Source organism: Jaculus jaculus, chromosome 2 (genome assembly GCF_020740685.1).
Source record: "Jaculus jaculus isolate mJacJac1 chromosome 2, mJacJac1.mat.Y.cur, whole genome shotgun sequence".
Taxonomy (NCBI): domain Eukaryota; kingdom Metazoa; phylum Chordata; class Mammalia; order Rodentia; family Dipodidae; genus Jaculus; species Jaculus jaculus.
In genome coordinates, this window is record NC_059103.1 from 150,209,309 (window position 1) to 150,233,149 (window position 23,841).

Genomic DNA, 23,841 nt, shown 5'->3' on the forward strand with positions numbered 1-23,841 from the left:
GCTGGTGCCTGTCTACCTGTGGGAAGATGTGGGTAAGTGGAAGGGAAGAGGGGATTGAGTAGTCAGTTGTGGTGCTAAATAATTAGGAGTGAGTCATTGCTCTTTTAGGACCAATTAGCAGAATTGCCTGTTCTTTTAAACCTTTGCCATGAGGACTGGAGGGATGGCTTAGTGGTTAAGGCTCATGCTTGCAAAGCCTAAGCACCCAGGTTCAATTCTCCAGGTCCCATGTAAGCCAGATGCACAAGTGGGCCCATGCATCTGGGATTCATTTGCAGTGGCTGGAGGCGCTGCATGCCCATTCTCTCCCTCTCAATCTCTGTCATAAATAAATAAATAAATATCTTAATAGAAATCTTTGGCATGATCTACATGGACTGCCAGGGAAATAGAATATGTAACTATTACCTCAGGGTAGCAGGTACCGAAGACACTTTATAAGTGGCAGTATCTCAGAAACCAGATAAGTCCAACTGTGGTAAAAGCAAGTAGAAGTTGACTTTGCATTCCGTAGTATCTGATTTTATTCTATATTGCACCCAAGAAACCCTCCTAAGAAATATCAAGACAAAAAGAGCAAAGCATAGTGGTTCACGCCTTTAATCCCAGCACTTTGAGGCAGAGGTAGGAGGAACACTGTTGAGTTCCAAGTCAGTCACGTCAGTGTGGGTCTAGAGCAAAACTCTACCTCAAAAAAACAAAAATAAATAAATAAATAAAAAACAACCAAGATCAGGGACTTTTTGTTCTGGTTTCTAGGTCTTGCTAAATTCAATACTTGGTTCTCTTGAAAAATTTCTTTTCAGGGGCTCATTTCAAATCTTTAAAAATAAAGGAGATTCATATCTTCTACCTTTGTCCATGATGGAAGGAGTAAAAGAAAATGTCATCTGTGGATTAGATGATCCTTTGAGATCTTGTTAAATAGCCCAATAGGTATTATTTTTATGGGTGATAATCTTAAAAGAAAGGTCCACATTGAACATAAAATGCTGGCTAGCCATATACTGAAACTGGCAGAATTTGCATACTCCATGGTCAGAGCTGAAAATTTCCCAACTATACTCAATAAAAATGATTGCTAGGAAAATAATGCCAGTTTGCCAGGACACAGACAAGTATCCCATGAGGGCGTGTGAGATATGTTCATCCAAAGTAGCATGTTAATGAATGACATTTCCAGAGCATTGTTTTCACAAGCTCACAGAAAGTCTAATGGATGCTACTGCTCTTCTTCATTGAACATTAGCCAAAATTAAAGACTCAGATAAAATTTTGGTCAGGATAAATGAACAGAAGAAACTTCTGTGATACTACCAGTTCCAAATTAAACTACAACAAAATGGTATGTATGAGAATTCACATTAATGATTATTCCCACATAAGCCAAATGAAGTGGAAAATTGAAAACTTTTAAGCTATTTACTTCTAATTGTTTAGGTCTTTAAAAAATAATGGAGAATAATGTCATGAATGATGCATATTATTTTCTTCTTAAAACAAATACATATAAAATTAAGATGTATTTGAAAAATGTGGTAAATAACCCAGAGTTTATGCTGTATGTTTTAAAGAATGGTTTGTGTGTGTGAGAGAGATCTGTTAATCTAAAAAAAAATTATATCTGATTATTGAGGGTGTATATTTACTTGAGAAACTTCCGGTAGCTTCCAGATGTTTCTCTGCATATGTTTATTATACCCATTTAATCTACATGTAAAAACATTGCACTCTCTTTCTTTAAATATATATATATATATATATATATATATATATATATATATATATATATATACACACACACACACATATATGCCTGGGGAGATGACTCTAAATAAACTGCTCACTGAGAGGTATGAACACCAGAGTTCAGATCCCCAGAACCCATGTAGAACCAGACACTGCAGCAGACATCTTAATCACAGCATGCCTGTGGCAAAAAGTGAGGTGGGCACAGGAGAGTCTCCTAGAAGCACACAGGCCAGATAGCCATGTATATGCAGTGGTAAACAAAAAAAGACCTTACTTCCAACCAAGTAGAAGGTGAAGAGAAGACAGACACTGGAAATTCCTCTCTGACCCCCAAGAGTGCACACAGGAGCCCATGTGCACACGCACATGCACATACACACACTCATCCTTCCATAGATTCAATTATGAGGTGAAAATACTCAGAGAAATATATCTGTACTGAAAATATGATTAATCTTATCATTATTCTTTACAGAGTAGAGTATGACAAATATTTATATAACAGAATGTATTAGATAAGTAATCTAGAGATTATTTAAACATACAAAAAGATGTATATAGGTTTTGTACAAGTACTGCAGCATTTTGTATAAGGGACTTGTGCATGTTCTGATTTTGTGCCCATGGGCACACTTCTCACCATGCAGTCAATGACTCACTTGTGGGAAATAATTATGGAACTATGGCCAAAGAAAGAAATAAAAACATTTTATGCCTAATTCATTCCTTTATTTGAGGTTATTTATTCCAATTAAGAGGATTATACTACATAGTTTCTTTATGTTTTATAATTAGTCAATTGAAAATTTTCCATTCAGTCAAAGGTTTTGATTTTATTTTCCTTAAAAAAAAGTTTTAACAAAAAAAAAAAAGAAAAAAAAAAGTTTTACACACTTTATTTTTAAAATCAATAATAGTAATTTTGTTGGAAACTGGCAGACAGTAAAGACGAAACAATATATCTGAGCAAATTTGGGGGGAATTGATCAGAGGGTATAACTCAGTGGCAGAGTGCTAGCCTACATGCACAAAGACCTGTGTTCAGTCCCCAGAACCCAGGGATAGGGTCAGCAGGGTGGGGCGGGGGGGACCGGAAAAACAGTTGATGGGAAAAGTGAACAGCACCAAACAGCATTAAAAGAAGGGCATGTAGGGCTGGAGAGATAGCTCAGCACTTAAGGTGCTTACCTGTGAAGCCTAACAACCCTGGTTCAATTTCCCAGGGCCCATAGAAGCCAGATACACAAGGTGGCTCATGCACCTGGAGTTCATTTGGAGAGGCTAGAGGTCCTGGAGCACCCATTCATTCATATTCCCTCCCTCTCTCTCTCTCTCTCTCTCTCTCTCTCTCTCTCAATAAATATAATATTTTTTTTGAAAAAAAAAAGAGGGCATATAGAGTCAGACAGACCTGCATTGAGACCATGCATCACACTTTACAGTCCATTAGACCTTAGACAAGTTACCCGACCTCTCTGAGCTCTTCTTCACCTGTAAGTTTGGTCTGTTCATAGGACCTTCCTCATAGCATTGTTGAGGTGATGATACAGGAAAATGCACGCAAATTCCACAGTACATTGTTTGTACTCCACAAAGAGCAGATGTTCTCATTCCTCATGATTCACTATAGCCATTTGGAAGGATGGAAAAAGACAATTAGTGTTCATACATCATTAGGTTAAGAGACTATTGCTATATAATCACTATACTTTGTGTGGGTTGAATTTTAAATGGATTCACCAGACAAATGCACTTACTTGGAAACATTAATAGTTAATAACAAATCATCTAGCCAACCGTTGAGAGTGTATGGAATTACCCATCACCTCTCTCATTCTTGCAGACGCCTGCAACTCTGCCTGGCAACGGGGAATAGTACAATGATTAATTAATGCACATTATTTTCCAAAAATCAATGCAGAAGTGATTATCAATTCAAATGATAAAATGTCAGTGGTATTGGCTTGGCAACTGTTACTAATAAGCGTAGAACTGGAACTGTGGAAACCGGCAAACCAGGATTGGTGGGCAGCCAAGCCAGTGCTGCCTCCTGTACTCAGTTTCCTAGAGACTGTTCCTACCATTGGCCCAAAGCTCAGTTCCTAGACTTAAATTGCTTAAAGTTTATCTGTTTAAAATGCATAATACTGGGCTAGAGAGATGGATTAGTGGTTAAGGCACTTGCCTACAAAGCCTAAGGACTTGTGTTCCATTCCCCAGATCCCACGTAAACCAAATGCACAAGGTGTTGCAAGAACAAGGTGGCATATGTGTCTGCAGTTTGATTGCAGTGGCTGGAGGACCCAGCATGCCAATTCATTCTCACTCTCTCTCTGTGTCTGTCTCTGTCTCTCTCTCTCGCTTGCTCTCTGTCATAAAACTGTTCGTAATACTTTGGCATTCTGGTACAAAGTAGACCTCATGTTGGTTTTAATATAAACATACCGTTTTAAATGAATAAAAATTGAAATATCTTACCCAAAATTTTGAAACAAAATTAACCATCAAGAACATCTACTACCAAGAAAGAAGTCTTGAAAACCTAATTGAGGAGAGCTATGAAAAAACTGTCCTTGAAGTTCAGGGAACACCACAGGGGTTCATGTATTATTTCTTTTTTTTTTTTTAGCAATTAAATCACATTTATTACCACATCAATCACCCCACATACATTTTTTGTTGTGTGTACACTTCAAATCTGCTCTTTTAAACATTTTAAAATATATATCACATTATTATTAACTATACTCATCATGCAATACATTCCAAAAATGTTTCTTTTTACTGAAACCTTGCACATTTTGATGTAGGTCGCTAGATTTGTTTAGAAAATATTTTTATTGATTTGCAAACAGAGGGAGGTAGAGAGAAGACAGACAGAAAGAATGGACACACCAGGGACTCCAACCACTGCAAATGAATTCCAGATGTATGCAACAGTTTTTGCATCTGGAGTTATTTCAGTACTGATAACCCAGGTCATTAGGTTTTGCAGGCAAGTGCCTTTACCATTGAGCCATCTCCAAGTTCTTAGATCATCTGATTTTTAACATGGTCCTGCCTGGGAGACAGGAAGTTCCTATGCTACTGATGAGGAAAACTCAGTCTTAGACAGTTTCAGACAATTTCCTACTGTCACACTATTAATTGATTCTGGATACAGATCTCAAATTCAATGTCTGTCTGGAAGGAGCCATAGTCATTGACCCTTTGGTTAAGAGCCTGGGCTGTGTGACATCAATAAAAACCCCAGGACAGAGGCAGGTGTGTGGTTGTGGAGATGATCAGTTAAAATGCTCCGCTGGAGACATGGCTCAGTGGTTAAGTTGCTTGTCTGCAAAGCCTAAGGACTCAGGTTCCATTCCCCAGTACCCATGTAAGGCAGAAGCACAAGGTGGTGCCTGTGTCTGGAGTTCGTTTGTAGTGGCTGGAGGCCCTGGCATGCCCATTCTCTTTCTATTTGCCTCTTCCTCTCTCTCCTTCTCCATCCCCCTCTCCCCATGCCTCCTTCTCTCTCTCAAATAAATAAATAATAATAACAAAATGAAAAGAGGTACAAAAACAAAGCAAGCAAACAAACTTCCCAGCTAGTGAAGTTTGATGAGTCCCAATTCCCAAGGAGTTACAGGCTGCTGTTCTAGACTTAACCAGGGTTAGGATGAGAGAAGATGGTCAGGGAAGGAGCAGGTGGGGCTGGCATGTGAAGACAACCTGGTCTTATCAGTGGCCCATTCTGTGCCTCTCATGACTCTTCCAGGACTACGTTGGAGCGTCTGATGCACAGCGATGGGCGTTTTATTCTAAATTATTTTCTATACGCCCCACTGGGAGGTGAGCAGAATAGTCCAGCAGGTTTGAGAGAGATGACCCTGCTTCATAGGAAAAGGATGTCCTCCAGAGCTCTTGCACATACAGCAGGCAGCTAACTGGATCCTGGTGAGGCACTACAACTTTCCAGAGTCCTTAACCTGGAGCCAGGGAGGAATGAAAGGCAAAATAAATGTTCTTTCCAGGTCTTTCCTAGTTTTAGAGTCCTGTCTCCACCCAGGGAGCTCTGTACTGACCATGTAAGAATGGACATCTCTGGGAGGATCTTCTTTATAGACATTTAGAGGTAAAAGAACTGGAAGTTTATTAGTGCCGATACATTAACTTCTCCCACCGAGTTCCTTAATTTTTTTTGGAGTTTTGATTCTCTCATCTGTGACATGGAAATGGCTTCCTCTTTCTAGTAGGTTGCTTTAAGGATGAGGAGTCACATGGTCTGAGTTCAAATCTCCATTTTACACAAAGCCAGGGAACTCCCAGGTAATTCATCCAGCATGCCCTTAGTGCTCCTCTTGATTTCCATGAAGTCAGAACAATGCTCACCTCACATGCAGACAGGGTTGCAGTTGGTTGGTGTTTTTGTCACCTGGATGTGAATCAGGACAAGGTATACTCTGCTGCAAATAGACAGGGCTCCATGCCTGGGCTCAAGATTTGGAAGCAGCACACCCTTAAGCAAGCAGGCTTCTCTCTGGGGAACGTGCCTGCCCAGCAGTTTCCGGCATCATCTTGCCGATCTGTTCCTGTGAGTCCCCAGATCCCTGTCTGAGGCATCATGTATTATTTCTAAAGGGATTTCTATATGGTTTCTCTAGAACCCCATTTCCATGTCAGCAAAATAAGTAAACCTTCTCTTCTTCACTTTCCTCAACACTATTTAACATTTCATTGGGAAGAGTCAGGGAAGGCAGTGGGAGGTTGAGACAGGATATCACTCTGTAATCCAGGCTGTCCTAGAACTCACTATGTAAATCAAAATGTCCTCAAACTCATAATAGCTCTCTGGCTAGGGTTATAGGCATGAGCCACTATGCCTGGGTTATTCAGTATTTGTAATCCAAGTTCATTTGCCCTGGTTTCCATATAAAATACAAAACACCCAATTAAATTTGAATTGCAGGCAAACAGTATGACATTTAGTATAGCCCTTGTAGTACCTTTCCTAAAATTTAACTGAGTGTACAATATTTTTATGGCTATAGCTGGTAACCTGTGAGGCCACTCTTGACCGTCAGCCTCACTGCAGCAATCCGTGATGTTCTTCTGACCTTCTCTAAATCATTTGTGCATTTGCTGAAGAGCAGCAACCAAGGCCATAGTTGCAGCTAGCTCTAACGCACACCCAGCATTCAGAGCACCCACGTCAATGGGAATCCACACAGTGGCTGCCACTGGCCAGAGCTGGGTTAGATGAAACCATGGCCCTTGGAAGAAATGGAGACTGGAAAGTCAGCATGCTGTTGAGGAAATCTCCCATAGAGATTGCCTGGGCATTGTTCCAAGATCACCTAGGACAGAAAGACCAATGTTTTCATCAGTCGTCTTAGCTTGAGCTAATAATTTTTTTACAATTCTTAGAGTTTTAAAGACTAGAAATCCAAGAGCTAGGTGGCAGCGTGGTAGGGCTCTGGTCTAGATTCTCTTGAGAGGTAAAATGTTGACTTCTTGTTGAATCTTCACATTGCAGAAGGACATTGGACTCTCTAGCTCCCTGGTCCCCCATAAGGACGCTAGGCTTATTCAGGAAGACTCTGACTTCATGACTCAGGTCACAAAAGCTTCATGTTCAAACATCACCACACAGGGAATTGTATTTCAGCATGTGAGTCCAGGGACAGGGGCATACAAACATTCAGCTCATAGAAGTAAAGGTCAATTCATTATACAAAGATCTCTAAATGTGTTGGTCCCTTGAAATCTTTGTAATCCCTGCTTCAGCAGCTTGGGAAAAAAAAAAAAAAAAAACTTACTGAAAATTACTGAATTAAATTCCAAGAAACTAAGAACAGATACTGAGGAATGTTTGATATGTTCTTCTACAGCATTAATTTGATAGTGCTTTATGAAATTAACAACCTTTAATGTTGTTTGGGATTACTTTCTTCATAAATTTGGTATCTATAACGTGCGTATAGTGTACAGCACCCTTCAGCATCCATAAAAACTAGTTCCAGGGCTCCCTATAAATAGCAAAATTTGTGTCTTATTTAAAATGCTGCAAATATGCATATAAGCTATATATACCCACTCCTATAGCTTAAGACACTTCTAGATTACTCATAATACCTAATACAATATGTATTATGTAAATAGTTGTTGTACAACATTGTTTTAGGGAATAATGACAAAGAAAAAAACTATGTTCAGTACAGAAGCATGTTTTATTTTTATTGTTTTTCTCTTTTTCAGTTTTTCAAGGTAGCATATCATTTTAGCCCCGCTGACCTGAAATTCACTATGTGGTCTCAGGTTGACCTCAATCTGGCAGTGTTCCTTTTACCTGAACCTCCTATGTGCTGGAATTAAAGGTCTGTGCCACTATGCCCAGCCAGAAGAACTTTTAATGATAGTTTAATTTAATATTTACTTTGTGGTTAGTATATGCTAGTGAAGAAGCAATTTTTATTTCAAACGTTTTTAAACTGTGGTTAAATTCATGGATATGGAACCCACAGACACAGGCCAAATGCACACTTCATTTTACAAAATGTTTTAGATACTATATTGTGTTTACTTACAAAAAAGGGAAACTAATTTATAAAAGCCTTAGTTGTTGTTTTCAGTCAGTTTAGGGAATTAAATATATTAAGCCATCAAATGTGCTATCCTCTGGTTAAAAAAAAAAATATGTGACTCATGCTAAATATCTGTGTGAAAATGTTCTTGAGTTCCTGTAAATTATATAGCTTCATTAGCCAAATAGAGAAATAAGACAAATAAACATGATTCAGCCTTCTATAATTGCAAAGCTATTTAGTGCAATTCCTCCAAATGCTTGTTGTTAGAACTTTTATGCTACATGACAAAATAGGTTGCTTATTTTAAGGAAATAAGCTAGAAGAGATTTTTTCAGCATATTCCTTGTATGAATAAGGTTGAACTACATGAAACTGACAATATTGGAACTGTCATGGGGCTCACCTATATTCTAACCCACCCAACCCTGTGGCTGTTTCTAAAGGTAGGCATAGAAACCATCTTGAAAAGTCAAGAGTAATTGAGCCACTTCTTTTTGTTCAGAGTTCCAGCTTTGTCACTAATCATATGTGACTTTGGCATATGTGAAACTCAGTTTCCTCATTATATAATTAGTGTTTGGGTAGTAGACCAATGACTAGAATCCTCTTGGAAATTTTTCAGTCCAACATTCCTTGACTATAAAGCTTCGGACAAATCTGTTTGCTGCTGACCTACAAAAGATGAACCTTTCAATCATGTCCAACCTCATCTTCTGGTCATGCCCTTCTTCCCAAGGTTACCTGCTCTCCCTGCGGCTGAGGTAGGGATCAGAAGGCCCTGCCATGTGTGATACAGATGTTTCCTACAGGGCTCAATATGCTTTGGCCATAGCCATCTTCTTATGCCTTGTCACAAGTTAATATGGAATATACTCATCATTTTTCTTCCACTTTCCTTAGTATATTGATTTCACTAATTAAATAACCGACAAAAGTTAGAGGGTCTTACCTAGTTATACCCATCTGGTGGACTGGAGACATTTGTCCTGCTGATGATACTCACCAGGCTTACCCAGGCAGGAGTTTTAGAGGAGAAAAGAGATGAAATGGGTAGGAGGAGGGAAGGAGCAGGGCTGCACAGTCTGAATGCCTGCAGCTGCTCTGTGAGGTTGGCACCAAGTCTGGGTTGCAGACAGAGGAGTGATATCCTTATCAGGTCTCAGGTCCACATGTGTGGGAAGGAAAGATAAGAAAGTGCACTCAGGGATTAAGAGAAAGCAGCAACAAAGGTCCTTGCAGGATTTATCTGCTCAACAACTCCCCCAATGACTTCCATGCCTATTCCCAAAGGAGTCATGGTGATGCAGGATGGGCCTTCGAGAATCTTAACTTATGCACAGTAGACTCACATGTACATTTAATAGGATGGGCCTGTCTTTGCTTTGCACCTGTTTCCTTTTTAATCTTTCCCCTCCCATTCTGCTGGATCATATCTTTTTTTTACATAATTCCCTTTTACTTTATATATATAACATACATATATATAATGTATATGTATATATACATATAAATATATTTAATTTTTATTTATTTATTTGACAGAGAAAGACAGAATGGGTGCACCAGCACCTCCATTCACTACAGATGAACTACAGACGCATGTGCCCCTTTGTGCATCTGGTTAACTTGGGTCCTGGAGAATTGAACCTGGGTCCTTTGTGGCTTTGCAGGCAAATGCCTTACCTGCTAAGCCATCCCAGCAGCCCTGTATTTTAAATTAATTATTTGTTTGCAAGCAGAGAGAGAGAAGAGAGAATGGATGTTCCAGGGCCTCCAGCCACTGCAAATGAACTCCAGATGCATTTGCCACTTTGTGAATCTGGCTTTATGTGGGTACTGGGGAATCAAACTAAGGTCCTTATATTTTGCAGACAAGTGCCTGAACTGCTGAGCCATCTCTCAAGCTCCCCTTTTACTTTTGATCTAACCTGTTCTAAAATGCAGCTTAGAGCATCTGTAAAAAGTAATACCTGCTACAGAATTCTGTTCACATCTTTCATTCATGTCTCCTGAAAGCGAGACTGCAGTATGACTGGCAGTCTTCATTCTGCAAAAGGCTATAATTATCATTCAAGTCTAGAGACGTAGTAACAGGAAATTCAGAAAATGAAATATCCTGATCTTGTGCTTTTCATTTCAGCCTACAAGGAAAAAATGAAGGAGCTGTCCATGCTGTCACTGATCTGCTCTTGCTTCTACCCAGAGCCTCGCAACATCAACATCTACACTTATGATGGTGAGTCACCTGAATCAGGCTCGGCCAGCTACAGACTTTTGCAAAAGTTTTCAATATGTGTTTTGCTCTCAGAGCTCCTGGCATTACATGAGCATTTTGTAGATTTTGGTATTGACTTGCTGAGTTCAGCTATTAGGTTTTATTGATTGCCTATGGCTCAAAACAATTTGAACTTGACACTGATAACATCACATTACTGCCTCTTAGAAAGCATAGCTGGATTGTTACTCTGAGCCGCACCCAGTATGTCACCATATACTAGAAGTGTAAGGCTTCTCTTTGCAAATGGGCTATATATGCTAAATTGCAATTAGAGTAGGTCTTGATTTGCAAGGAAATGTTTTCTACCCATAACATTCAGAAAATCAACATCCCTGCTGTCTTTCTTTATAAAGTACTCATTTTTTGTACCTGAATGCAAACAATTTGATGATGATAATAAGTGAATCCACAAATAAAATGGACTCATGACTGAGACTACAGGTGAAAGAGGATTTGGAAAGATGGCCTGTAATTACAATACTCAGGAGATTGAGGCAGGATTCAGAGTTCAAGGCCAACCCAGAAGGTATAGTGGGATTGTCTCAAAAAGCCAAAGCATAAAAATAATAACCCCATCTCACATTGGCATGTCAGCATGGCAGTTCACTTTATTGAGGTTTAAAAACCTTTTAGGTTTGCTTTATCCTGACTCAAGATAATGAATCTGTTTCCTTTCTTGCTGGACCACTGCATGTGACCTTGGGCAAGAGGATCCTTACACTCTTGGGACCTTACTTAGCACCAGCATTTTCTCCCAGCACTGCTGGAAGTTTACATAGTTTAATGAAAGGCACAGTGCCAAGACAGATGTCTCAGAGGTACTTATTAATGATCTGTCATTATGAACAGTGTCGTTACCAGCCTCATCTAATTCAGTGAATTTAAACAAGATCATGCAGTTTTTTCTGTATCAGACAAAACCAAGGCATATTATTGCTACCTGATAGGCTCATGATTATTTTTCCTTTCCACATATGTAAAGAAAGACATGAAAGAGAAGACAAAGCACAGCCCATCCTTTGAGTGCCTTAAAAGCCTATTTCAGAAGCTGGGCGTGGTGGCACACACCTTTAATCCCAGCACTCGGGAGGCAGAGGTAGGAGGATTGCCGTGAGTTCAAGGCCCCCCTGAGACTCCATCGTGAATTCCAAGTCAGACTGGGCTAGAGTGAGGCCCTACCTTGAAAAACAAACAAACAAACAAAAAAAGCCCATTTCAGAACTTGGGCATTTTCCTTTATGAGAAGCTGTTCTATCATAGCACAGACATCATGAAAGCTAATTAACTTCCCAGAAGGCAATGCCCTTTGTGTGCAAGCATCCAGTTTCCAATCAAAACTTCCATTAGAATACGGCACCATGCCTACTTTATATAAGTCCACTGAGTCAACAAATCAACTGCACAGACCCTTACTGTTTGCCAGATGTACCAGTGAGAGAAGCCCAGCTGTGTTTCTTAAGAGAATTAAACCTACATATTATCACCAAGGATACAACAATGAATTTGGCATGGTCCTCTCCTTCCTGAGGTTCACGGATCTGTAGAAGAGTCTTACAGTGTACAGATGATCAGCAAGGAGAGAATGGGGTTGGCATAGGGGAGGAAATGGTAGTTTCTGCCATATCAGGGACTGAAAGGGACAGGAGAAGCAAAAGTGTGTTCAAGCAGGCTCTTAGAAGCTGAATAGACAATTCAATATCACTCATGCACTTCTTCTAGAAAATAAGTAGAGAATTTCAAATTTCCAAATTAAAACTTAGCCTTATATTTCTATTCTGATAATAAAGTGAATTGTTTATTGATAAAAATTAATAGCAGAGGCAGAGGTAGGTGGATCACTGTGAGTTTGAGGCCAGCATGAGACTCCATAGTGAATTCCAGGTCAGCCTGGGCTAGCATGAGACCCTACCTTGAAAAACAAAACAAAACAAAACACGGTATCTAAGGTGCTTTTTATTCTGATGTAAATGCAGGAAGTTCTGACTCCCAAGTCTCTAACCTGGGCCGTTTTATATTCTAGCACCTTATCCAATAAGCTGTTTTTACTTGCCTATTCTCATTATTCTTCTCCATGGGCTGTCATAGCTTTGTAAAGTTAAATGTAAAATATAAGTATAATCGTGGATACCTGAAGGAAGATGCAGTGTACTTTTATACTTGGAAGGGACTACATTTATAATATAGTTATTAAAGTTAGCTGAGTGTGTGCATTGCCTGTTAGCATCTAAGCGCAGAAGGCAGCTCCCATCAGCCTGGTTCTCCCTGGCTGAAGCCTCATGTGCACCAAGCAGGCTGCCAGGAGAACATTAACAGAAACAAATCCTCCTCAAAAGTCATGTTTCTTCTCTATCCTTTCTCCAGTCAGAACTAGCCTGGAGCCCTGGCCCACAGCTGCCACCACTTAAAGGAAGCATTAGTGGATCAGAGTGCACTTACAGGTTAGGGAGGAAGGTGGCATAAAGATCTAGAAACAAGGCCGGGCGTGGTGGCGCACGCCTTTAATCCCAGCACTCGGGCGGCAGAGGTAGAAGGATCGCCGTGAGTTCAAGGCCACCCTGAGACTACAGAGTTAATTCCAGGTCAGCCTGGACCAGAATGAGACCCTACCTCGAAAAACCAAAAAAAAAAAAAAAAAAAAAAAAAAGATCTAGAAACAGTCCACGTCAGAGCACCTAGCATGCTTAGCATGGGGAGAAAACTTAAATTGGAATATCAAAACTTTTGCAGATCAAGCAGTCTCTCCATATTCCTAGGTTCCACAGCTACAGACACAACCAAACTCAGACTGAAAATCATGGCCTCTGTGCTGAAAATGTACAGACTTTTTCTCCTTGTTACACCCTAAACAAGACAATGTAACTATTTTTACATAGCATGTATGCTGTATAGTATATTATAAGTAATTAAAAGATCATTTTAGAGTACTCTAGAGATTGAATGCAAATATTTCACATGGATTTGTGTGAAGGATTTGCGCATCCTCTGACTTTGATATCTGTACTTAAACACATATGCACAAATGTATATAATGTGAAAGTAGAAAGAGGAATATTGGAGGGACCAGTAAGAAAGAGACTTGGAGAAATGAAAGGGTAATGGAGATAGATATATGAACAAAGTACACAGAATCCATGTATAAGAATGCCATGATCAAACCCATCATTTTGTGAAATGAATACATGCTAATAACTTTTAAAAAGGAAAATGAATAAAATCTACTGTCTCAGCAGCAGACACATTGATGGACTAGAAAAGATTAGTTGGTTAGATAGATAGATGATTGATAGATAGATATAAATCAAATGAAAAACAAGTTATTTTCCTCATACTCCAACAACAAAACTAACAAGACTGCTTCCAACTATAGTATTTTCCAGGAAAAGTAAATCTATGCTACTTGAATTTCATGAACGGCTCTTATTTATTTAAAAGGAAAATAAAGCTAGGTTTAAAATCAATTCAATCAATTCAATCTATTTTTTTCTAAGTATTCTCACCATTTTCCAAAAGGCCCTCTGTTGACATTGTTAAATTTCTGAACAAAAATAGCCAGTTAAATACATCCACAGGCCTGGAGAGATGGCTTAGCAGATAAGTGCTTGCCTGTGAAGCCTAAAGGACCCAGTTTCAAGGCTGGATTCCCCAGGACCCATGTTAGCCAGATGCACAAGGGGGCGCACGCGTCTGGAGTTTGTTTACAGTGGCTGGAGGCTCTGGCGCACCCATTCTCTCTCTCTCTCTCTCTCTCCCTCTCCCTCTCCCTCTTTCTCTCTCTGTCACTCTCAAATAAATAAATAAAAATAAACAAAACATTTAAGCATATATTTTTTTCACAGTTTTTCTAAAGCATGCATTCTTATATGCTCACAACAGTGGAGAGCAAATTATCCCACGCAGCATTTCGTTTCTGTTTTCTAGAATGACAATGCTACTTGCAATAGCCAGAATCAAAATTCTGAAGATAAATACCAATTCTGCATGCTTAACATTCTCAAATGTTCCATTCTTAGATATGGAGGTGAAGCAGATCAACAAACGCGCCTCTGGCCAGGCTTTTGAGCTGATCTTAAAGCCACCATCTCCCATCTCCGAAGCCCCGCGAACTTTAGCTTCCCCAAAGAAGAAAGACCTGTCCCTGGAGGAGATCCAGAAAAAACTGGAGGCTGCAGAGGAAAGAAGGAAGGTAACTTCCTCCATAGGTCTTTAAGTTCTGTTCTCTCCGTCTTCCTCCTCTCCCATCTGTGCACGTGTGCGTGCACACACGCGCGTGCACACACACACATACACACACACACACACTTCAGGCAGAAATTGCTGGAGACAATGACATCTGAACCTGCACCATCCCAACATGTGTGGGTCTCCAAAAGACATGTGCCAGATGGGGGTGGGAGGGGGCAGAGGGTAAAACCTTCCTCAATTAGTGAAAGATGTCAATATTAGACTAGCCCAAACTAGATGCCAAGAAAGCTGAACATCCCTGCCCTAGTACCTCCTCCTATCTTGGTTTCCTTATCATGAAACACTCTATCTATGAAGACGAGAGAGAGAGAAAGAGAGAGAGAGAGAGAGAGAGAGAGCAAGAAAGCATAGCTCTAGATAACTCGAGGGTTGGAGGTAGGGGACCCAGAGGAAGGTGCTCCCTCTCAGCCTCTACCCCCAGTAGCACATGGCTTTCCTTAAAGCAGTCAATTGCCATACCTCTCCTGGAGATCTCTGAGCCCAGATGTGCTTTGCTCCCAGGGAAGGGCTGCAGCCTACCCTTCTCCTCCTTAGTGTCCCACTGAACTGCCCTTGAGCTCAGCCCTTCAAATATCAGGAGCTTCTCTTGGATCTTACACCACCCATTTCCAAGCCATAATGGGATTGGCATTGGTCTCTGCCTATATTAAAGAGTATTTCGTTAGTAAAGTCTTTCCTTTTCCAAAGTCAGATGCCAAGGAAACCAAGAGTATTAGGAATTGAGGGCAATAAATCCTAACAACTCTATACATGGACAAGCTTTGCATTGAAGGCAGTCTGTTCCAACAGATGATAGCTCTTCCTGCCACAGTGCTCTTAATTGTCCCAAACAGGAGTTCTTTCATATAATTCATCCTGTGTATCTTCCACTTCTTTATCATGACTCACAAACTCATTAAAAATATCCTCCAGGTCTGGAGAGATTTCTTAGTGGTTAATCCACTTGCCCGCAAAGCCTAAGAGCCCAGGTTTGATTCCCCATAACCCATGTAAGCCAGATGCACATGTTGGCACATGTGGCTGAAGTTCATTTTTTAAAAAATCCTCCATATACAATCTTATGACATGAATGAAAACGCTGAATTTTAATGGTTTTCTTTTATTTTATGAAGATGTGGTTTGTAAGAAATTGTCCAACACACCAAACTTCTATATTGGGTAATTATAAAAAGAATGCAAAAACAATGAACAGAGTGTCCTTCTCCTAAAGACTAAATCCACAAGAAGTACAGGAGAGACACAAATGTAAGTGTGAGTGCATATACATGCATGTACATGCATACACAATATAGGTAGCCTCCAATAACAGAGATTGGAAGCACTCATGAAAGTCTCTAACCAAGACAATATTAATGTTGTGGTTGAAAAATAATCTATGATTTATAACAATATTAATTGTAATTTCAATTTTCACTTATAAGTGAGATTTTTCAAAGTATCTGTTGGACATTTTACCTATATACTATTTTACCAGTCACTAGTGTTATACATATGGTTTTTATAGGAGGAAATTGAGCTGCTAACCCAAGTATAAATATAATAATTATTTTTTTTTAAATGTATCATATTTTTGTTATTTATAAACCAGACTGCCTAAAACCCTAGTGTACGCGCTGCACTTGGGGTGGTTGACAGACGCCTTCTGGGTGATAGACACGGAGTAGCACGGGTCGTCTTACACATGGCTGTGGCACATGTCCATGTCCAGAGTTGACCTAGAGATGAGAATACAGAGTCAGGCGCTGAGTGGAAATTAAAACCCAAAAACGAAAAGTCAACACCGTGACTTAGGACACTGATGCTTTATCTAGCCAGTGTATTTACTTCAAAGAAAATTACTGAAGTGCAAGAACACAGATAATCAAAATTAACTGTCTATTAATTTACAAAACTTATAGATAACACCCTGAGGTAACTAAGTGATTCTAGTTAAACTCCTGCATTCTAACAGCAATAAACTATAAGCAATTTGGCATTTAACCAATTAAATCCAACTAGAAATTAACCACTTAGCTAATGAACATTTACACATGGAATCAACCAGCATTACGACATCCAGAAATGAATGGTCTTCAGAACTCTTTTAAAAACGCGTGTTCCTTCATGTTTCTGGTGTTATTTGTGAGACGTTTCAATGCACAAGTGTGGATGATGTCCTAGTTGTACAGTTTTAATTAGAAGACAGTATAACAAATTAAGACAAAGTTCCTACCTAAAGATCCATCCATTGATTTTGTTTCATTGGTTTGTACTGATTTAATTAGCATTCACCTAAAGAACTGTTAATTCTCTTCGGCAAGTACACATATCTCAGTAAGTATGCTAGTAAGGACATACAAACACCCAAAATCCTGTTCAACTAGCTCAAGCAAATGTGGGTATGGGACCAAAAAGTTTAAGAGTAGCTATGGAAACAAGAATAGCTGGATTAAGCCGGGCATGGTGGCACACTCCTTTAATCCCAGCACTCGGGAGGCAGAGGTAGGAGGATTGCAGTGAGTTCAAGGCCACCCTTGAAACAAGAATAGCTGGATAGAGGCTGGAGAGCTGGCTCAGAGGTTAAAGGCACTTGCCTTCAAACACTGACAGTCTGGGTTTGATTCCCCAGTACCTATGTAAAGCCAGATGCACAAATCGGTACATGCATCCGAAGTTTGTTTGTAGTGGCAGGAGGCCCTGTTATGCCCATACTCACTCTCTGTCTCTGTCTCTCTTTCAATCTCAAATAAATAAGTAAATATAATATATATTATGTATGTAACATTTTTAAAAAGAATGAATGGAGTGAGATAATGAAGCATTCTCAGATTTTCCTTCATAGCACTTAGCATAATTGGTAAGCAAATATTTATTTGCATACTTATTTTATTGTATAGGTCCTGCTGAAATACAAAGTGGTAGAGATGTGACTTAACAGTGCTTGGCTATAGTTAATACTACAAATGCGTTTTTAAAAATAATTTTTATTTTTATTTATTTGAGAGAGAGGCAGATAGAAGAGAGTACGGGCAAGCCAGGGCCTCCAGCCACTGCAAACAAACTCTAGACACATTGTGCATGTGGCTTACATAGGTCCTAGCAAATTAAATCTGGATCCTTAGGCTTCACAAGCAAGTGCCTTAATGACTAAGCCATCTCTCCAGTGCTAAAAATACTTCTAGGTGAATAAATAAATTATAATTCGTAAGGTAAAGAAACTGGCAATATGTGAATTGCTTTAACTTTTTATTCTATGTTCCCATCCTGAAACAAAATTATAACCAGTAAGTTTCTAAATTACATCTTTTGAAATTATGTTGTCTATAATTCCAAGAAGTCCTAGTCTACCAAAAATAACACCATCAGACATGATATATGTGAAATGCATATATAGCTCTCCTCTGGAGGTAGTCTCCTCTGAGTAATCAGAGGAGCAAGTGCAAAGCCTAGGGGTGGGAGAGAACTGGGTGTGTTTGAGAAGCACCATGAAGGCCAGTGAGACTGAAGCCGAGAGGAGACCAGGAAGAATTGAGGTCACAAGGTAGCTCTTTAAAGACTGGCTTTGAATTCAAGTGACAGGTTGGCCATGGAAGGAACTACAACTATATGACTACTTGATGTGAATCATAGCATATTTTCAAAGAAATGTCTATTTACTAAAGCAGAGAAGTAACTAGAAAAAGGGTGTTAGTAAATAAAATAAAAATGGGAAAATGTTCTAGACTAAGCATATACACACAGCTTCAGAACTAAGGATACGCAAATGCAAGAGCGCAGAAAGTGTGTTTTAAGGGCAATGGTTTTCGCTAATGGAGTGGAGTGTTGGGAGAAGAGACTGGATGGCCTTACATGTCAAGTCAGGCTCAACTACATAAGATATGAAAAGCTGCTAATGATTTTCAGAAACATGTCCAGCCTAGCCTGAGGTCAGCATCTGTTTCATTGTCCTGAGCTCATCGTTCCCATACATTAGCAATTTTTAAAGGTTCTGCCTATAACTCATATAACACCAAAATATGTCTTGGCAAAGTTTAGCTATGATTATAAACAAAGATAGCTGTAACTGCCAGCTCACATTTCTGGTTATCATAAGATAATAAGCAGTTTTACATAATCCTAACTCACAGAAAATATAAAGATAGATAGAGATAGAGATGGGAAATTTAGTTTTGTTGGGATGTTCTAAACCCAAAATCCCTTATGAGCCCTACTCCCCATCAGTATGTTTAAGGTCTGTCCGTGGGAGTTCAGGGACCTACGTGAAGCCCAGTCTGCGTGACCCAGGCTTTAGGTGTCAAGGTTGGAAGATTGCCACTAAGGTGTCTCCACAAGGGATCAAGTACTGTGTGTTAAAAGTCTTGGCAGCTTCCCCAACTCCACAGGCCACGTGCTGATACTGGCAACCCTGGCCATCTGGTGACGAGGCTGGATGCTTCTCCACAGGTTCCTCTGAGCTGTAGCTAATGTTTTTATTGATTAGCTAGTAGGAAAGCTTATTCTAAAAGGAATATAGTCTTTTCCTGCTTTTTCTCCCTTAATAAGGTATCTCTAAAAACCTATGTTCACCTCTACTGACCATCTTAATCTCAAACATTAAAAAGCTCATTTCTTAAAATTAATGTCTCCATATTGCAATGGACCACAGGGGTAAAATGATACAAACACCTCAGCCATCCATTTGTCATGTATTCATTATTCAGTAAACATTTACCTAGCAAGAGGCAGCAGAGCTAGGCTACCACGCATCCTAGGTAGTGCAAGACAATGCCGATGTGCTCTGCTGTTTGAATCATTGCTAATGATTACTCTTTCAAGGCCGTTCTGATTTGGACAATCTGTTACATGGTCATCTGCAACAGAGTGCAGTGTTTAAAAACATCTTCAAGGGCTGGAGAGATAGCTTAGCGGTTAAGCGCTTGCCTGTGAAGCCTAAGGACCCTGGTTTGAGACTTGATTCCCCAGGACCCACGATAGCCAGATGCACAAGGGGGCACATGCATCTGGAGTTCGTTTGCAGTGGCTGGAGGCCCTGATACACCCATTCTCCCTCTGTCTCTCTCTCTCTCTCTCTCTCTCTCTTTCTCTCTCTCTCTCTCTCTCTCTTGCTCTCTCTCTGCCTCTTTCTCTCTCTCAAACAAATAAATAAGAATAAACCAATTAAATTAAAAACATCTTCAAAACCATGCTAGCTAAGAACATGTTATTAGAAGAATGTCTGGTCAAATTCTCTCCCACCAATTCATAGCTGAATGCCCTCAGGCAGGTCACCAAGGCCAGGCCTTCCTTTACCCATCTATAAAATGAGACTTGTAAACCTTCATCTCGAAATTCTTGTGAGAATCTAGGGAGTCACTATCTATAATGATGCATAAGCAACTCTGAGAGAGGCTTGACTGTAGCTGTATAAAAATGTCACCAATTCTGATCTTGTAGAGATTATGATCTAGCAAACTCATAATTTTAGAAAAGAAAATAGTTTTGATTAAAGCATATTTTTCATTGTTGCCATACAATAATAATAAAATATTCTTTATCATATTTCATAGATGTATGAACAGTTTGACAGATAATAGATATTAAAGTAGGTCAGTCCCAAACTGAAAGTAGCTCGAAAAAATTAAAATATTAGCTGGGCATGGTGGCACACACCTTTAATCCCAGCACTCAGGAGGCAGAGGTAGGAGAATCACCATGAGTTCAAGGCCACCCTGAGATTACATAGTGAATTCCAGGTTAGCCTGAACTAGAGTGAGACCCTACCTCAAAAAAAAAAAAAAAAAGAAAGAAAGAAAGAAATTTAAATGGTGAAAAAGTGATAAAAATTTGATGGTTTTAATGGCCTTAATGATGTTGCACACTGAAATAGATTAAACCTAAGTGTCTTGCTCAAACCAGTGCAGTCAGGTTACACTCATGTTGGACATAACTGGCACAATGAATCTGACATGGTGTGAACCTCAGTGAGGAATATTCGTTGCTTGTTTGTAAGGAAGCAGAATAAAAGTGAAAGTCACCAACCTAGGAGACTTCACTTTCCATTTTCCTAAGAGTTCTAGAATGAGCCCTTCTCATTCATTCCTTCATATAACCGAGGATTCTCCAGATGACTCGTGAGCTCCAGGAGGTCAGAACAGGGTGCATTTTCCACAGTAGGCAGCCCTCTCACAGGGTACCCTGTCTGTCTTTATGGAAAGTTTTCTTTTAATTCTCACATACTTCCAGGACACAGGAAGGACCTTCTGCTCCAACCTTGTGCTGGCATCTTCCTTGGTAAATGGCAGTTGAGATAAATACAGGAAAAGCAAGGGTAGCTTTTATTTAGCATTAGAATCCAGTATTGGATAGTCACTGTTTGGCACTCAGGAAGCCAGTGTGATTCACAGGTCACAGAATCCTCCCTCTGGCAAAGAAAATCACCCCCATGTCTTTTTGGGGCGAAACCATATCCAATTACAACATAGGCTTTAGAGAGGGAAGGACTCATTATGAAGCCCTTGGAGGTTTAATCATTTTAAATTTCTTATGCTTCTGGCTTTTCAACACAAAGTGAACATTGCAGTCTTGATTTTATATAGCTATACACAACTGTCTTGTGCCAACACAGAATGATGTTTGTGCCTTTAGCTGGGTTAACCTTTTTCTTTTCAATATTAACAGTAAGGACAGCGCTTATAGACAGTGAATCTAACCTATGTGTATAGAGACACTTTGGAAGTAGGAGATTTGGTATTTAATAAATGGCTCTGGATAGATGGTATTAAATCCCTCATATAACTAACAGGGACAGGAAAATGAAATGCTGGGAATGTATGTACCTCAGAAATAAATGGGAAGTTGGTGCCATCTGAATTGTAGTCTTAAATCTCTTACATGTACATAAAGTAAAAGGAATTTTATGTACCCGTTAACTCAAATTTATCTTCCATTTCATTTGTGCAGTAATTAAACTGTTATACTCCATAGTATAAGAAAGGTAATTAACCTCTTTGCAAAATGCTACAGTGTTCCTAAATGTACAATAACTCTTGTCCCCTGTCTCATTACTTTGTCTTCTTGTCTCTGTTATTATTCCAATGATTCATTCAGAGTTCCATGTGAGAAGGTTCATTCTAAGAAAAGGTGTTCCGTTTCTCCAGTCGTAAGGAAAAGAAGGTTCACTGGTCTCCCCGGAAGTCACAGTGAATGTGTCTCAGTTCTGTATTTGCCTTGACTTCTTGTATCAGCTGATGACTCACTGGCCCTAAGGCTCCATTTCAGTATCCACTGATCCTCTGTTTTCAAGCACAACCTCCAGCAGTGTCCCTCTGATGCCAGATTCTTTGTCCTTGAACAACTCATTTGTTCCAGCTTGTACCAGGTCCACCTCTCCCTTGTCCCTATCAATCCACACAACCCACCTTCCTTTCCATTCTCTGCCCAAGCGTAGTGCAAAGCAGAAGTGTCAGTGTGGTGAGCACTCGATTCACGGAACATGAGGGAACAGGCTTCTGTCTGAATAGATCATACATTGCCATTCTTCAGCTTCACACTCATTTGATGTTCTCTTCATACAGTTTTTGGTCCAGCTGCTTGTTTGTTCACTGATACAAATACTGACATCAAAACCAATTTTTCTTCTTTAATGGCATCAGTGCAAAATTAAACCATAGTCAGGTGACAATCCATTTCTGTCTCGGAATAAAGCTAGAGAAATTACAGACAGGAAAATCTGGATAGGAGGCTGACCAAAATGGAGCTGTGATTATGATTTTCGGGACCAGCAGGATTACAGAGGCCTTATTTGCTGAGCAAAAACCACCCAAGGCTGCCAGCACTATGGAAGAGTGTGTTTAAAACCTGAGTTCTGCTGGGCCTGGCAGCTCTTGCCTGTAACCCCAGCGCACTTGGGAGGCTGAAGAAAGAGGGTTGCTGTGAGTTTGAGCCAGACTGGCCAAAGTAAGACGTTGTCTTTAAATAAATAAATACCACTCTGACCACTTATAAGCAGGAAACAAAATAGGAAACTGTATTTTCACATAGTTTTTTTTCATGAGATTTTTTTTATTACAGCTTTAAATATTTGAAACAGACTATTTATATCCCACAATATGTTTAAAACAATGGAGACTAAACATTCTCTTCCAATATGTGAGAAAAAGCCCCTCAGAAATAAACAGCTGGAGGGTGGCACAGCCCATTTTAGTAGATTTGCCAGTTCCCACCTCTGTTTCTGTTTCACCCCGTTGATTGCACTAAAAACCTGCCCTGGACCCCTCTGCTGGGTAATCTCATTTAGAGCCAAAGGCTGTCAAAGTGCTATCCCATTAGCTGAGGCATTTCAAAGCGAGCTAATTGCAGGAGGCACTCTGTATAGCGGGGATCCTGCATGACTCATGATGGGAACTGTGGGAATCTTTGCTATGCAGACCAAGTGTGTCCCACGTAAACAAGAAACTCAAAAGGTAATGTGCTGTGTTTCTCTTTTACTCCAAAATTCTCCCTTCTCAATCTTCTTTGCCAGCTGCCTCCTTCCAACTTTGTCTCTTTTACCAAGACATTAAGAATGCAAACAGAAACATTAGGTTAAAACACAAGGGAGCTAAGCGCAGAAGGTAATTCAGCATCTGCAAATGAAACGTTCAGCAGTTACGGTGGCATCCTCTGAGGATTCCCCGTAACTCCTGTTAGCTGACCCAGAGTAAGATCAGGCAAATGGCCACTTGCCCTGAACCCATCACTACCAGCAGGGGGGTGGCCCTGTACCCCACAAAACAAGATGCAAAGTCAGGTTCTGTGAACACCAAGTTAGAGCTCATTTCCCTGTGCCTCAGGGGCTCCTGCGGAAAAGCTTCACAAAGTAAGTATGGCCAGGGAGGAGGCAGCTGGGCCCTGTCAGGCAGCCCTGGAAACCCAAGCTATCTGTGGGACGAGAGGGAGGAAACTGCTAACCACGGAGCAGAAATCTCAACAGCCACTGTCTCTAAAGCGGTGGCTGAGGGGCCCGTGTGGTTCAGAAGAACATTCCTTCTGCTTTGCTTTATTTTC

General features: G+C 40.0%; 1 protein-coding gene across 1 annotated transcript in view; it reads left to right on the forward strand.

Moving 5' to 3' along the window:
- The window catches only part of Stmn2 (stathmin 2), a 59,059-nt gene that overhangs the window by 21,255 nt on the left and 13,963 nt on the right, over positions 1-23,841 (forward strand). Inside the window, exons 2-3 of the mRNA XM_004656888.2 lie at positions 10,459-10,554; positions 14,607-14,779. Coding sequence (XP_004656945.1) covers positions 10,459-10,554; positions 14,607-14,779 — 269 coding nt within the window. The remainder of the gene's footprint in view (positions 1-10,458; positions 10,555-14,606; positions 14,780-23,841) is intronic.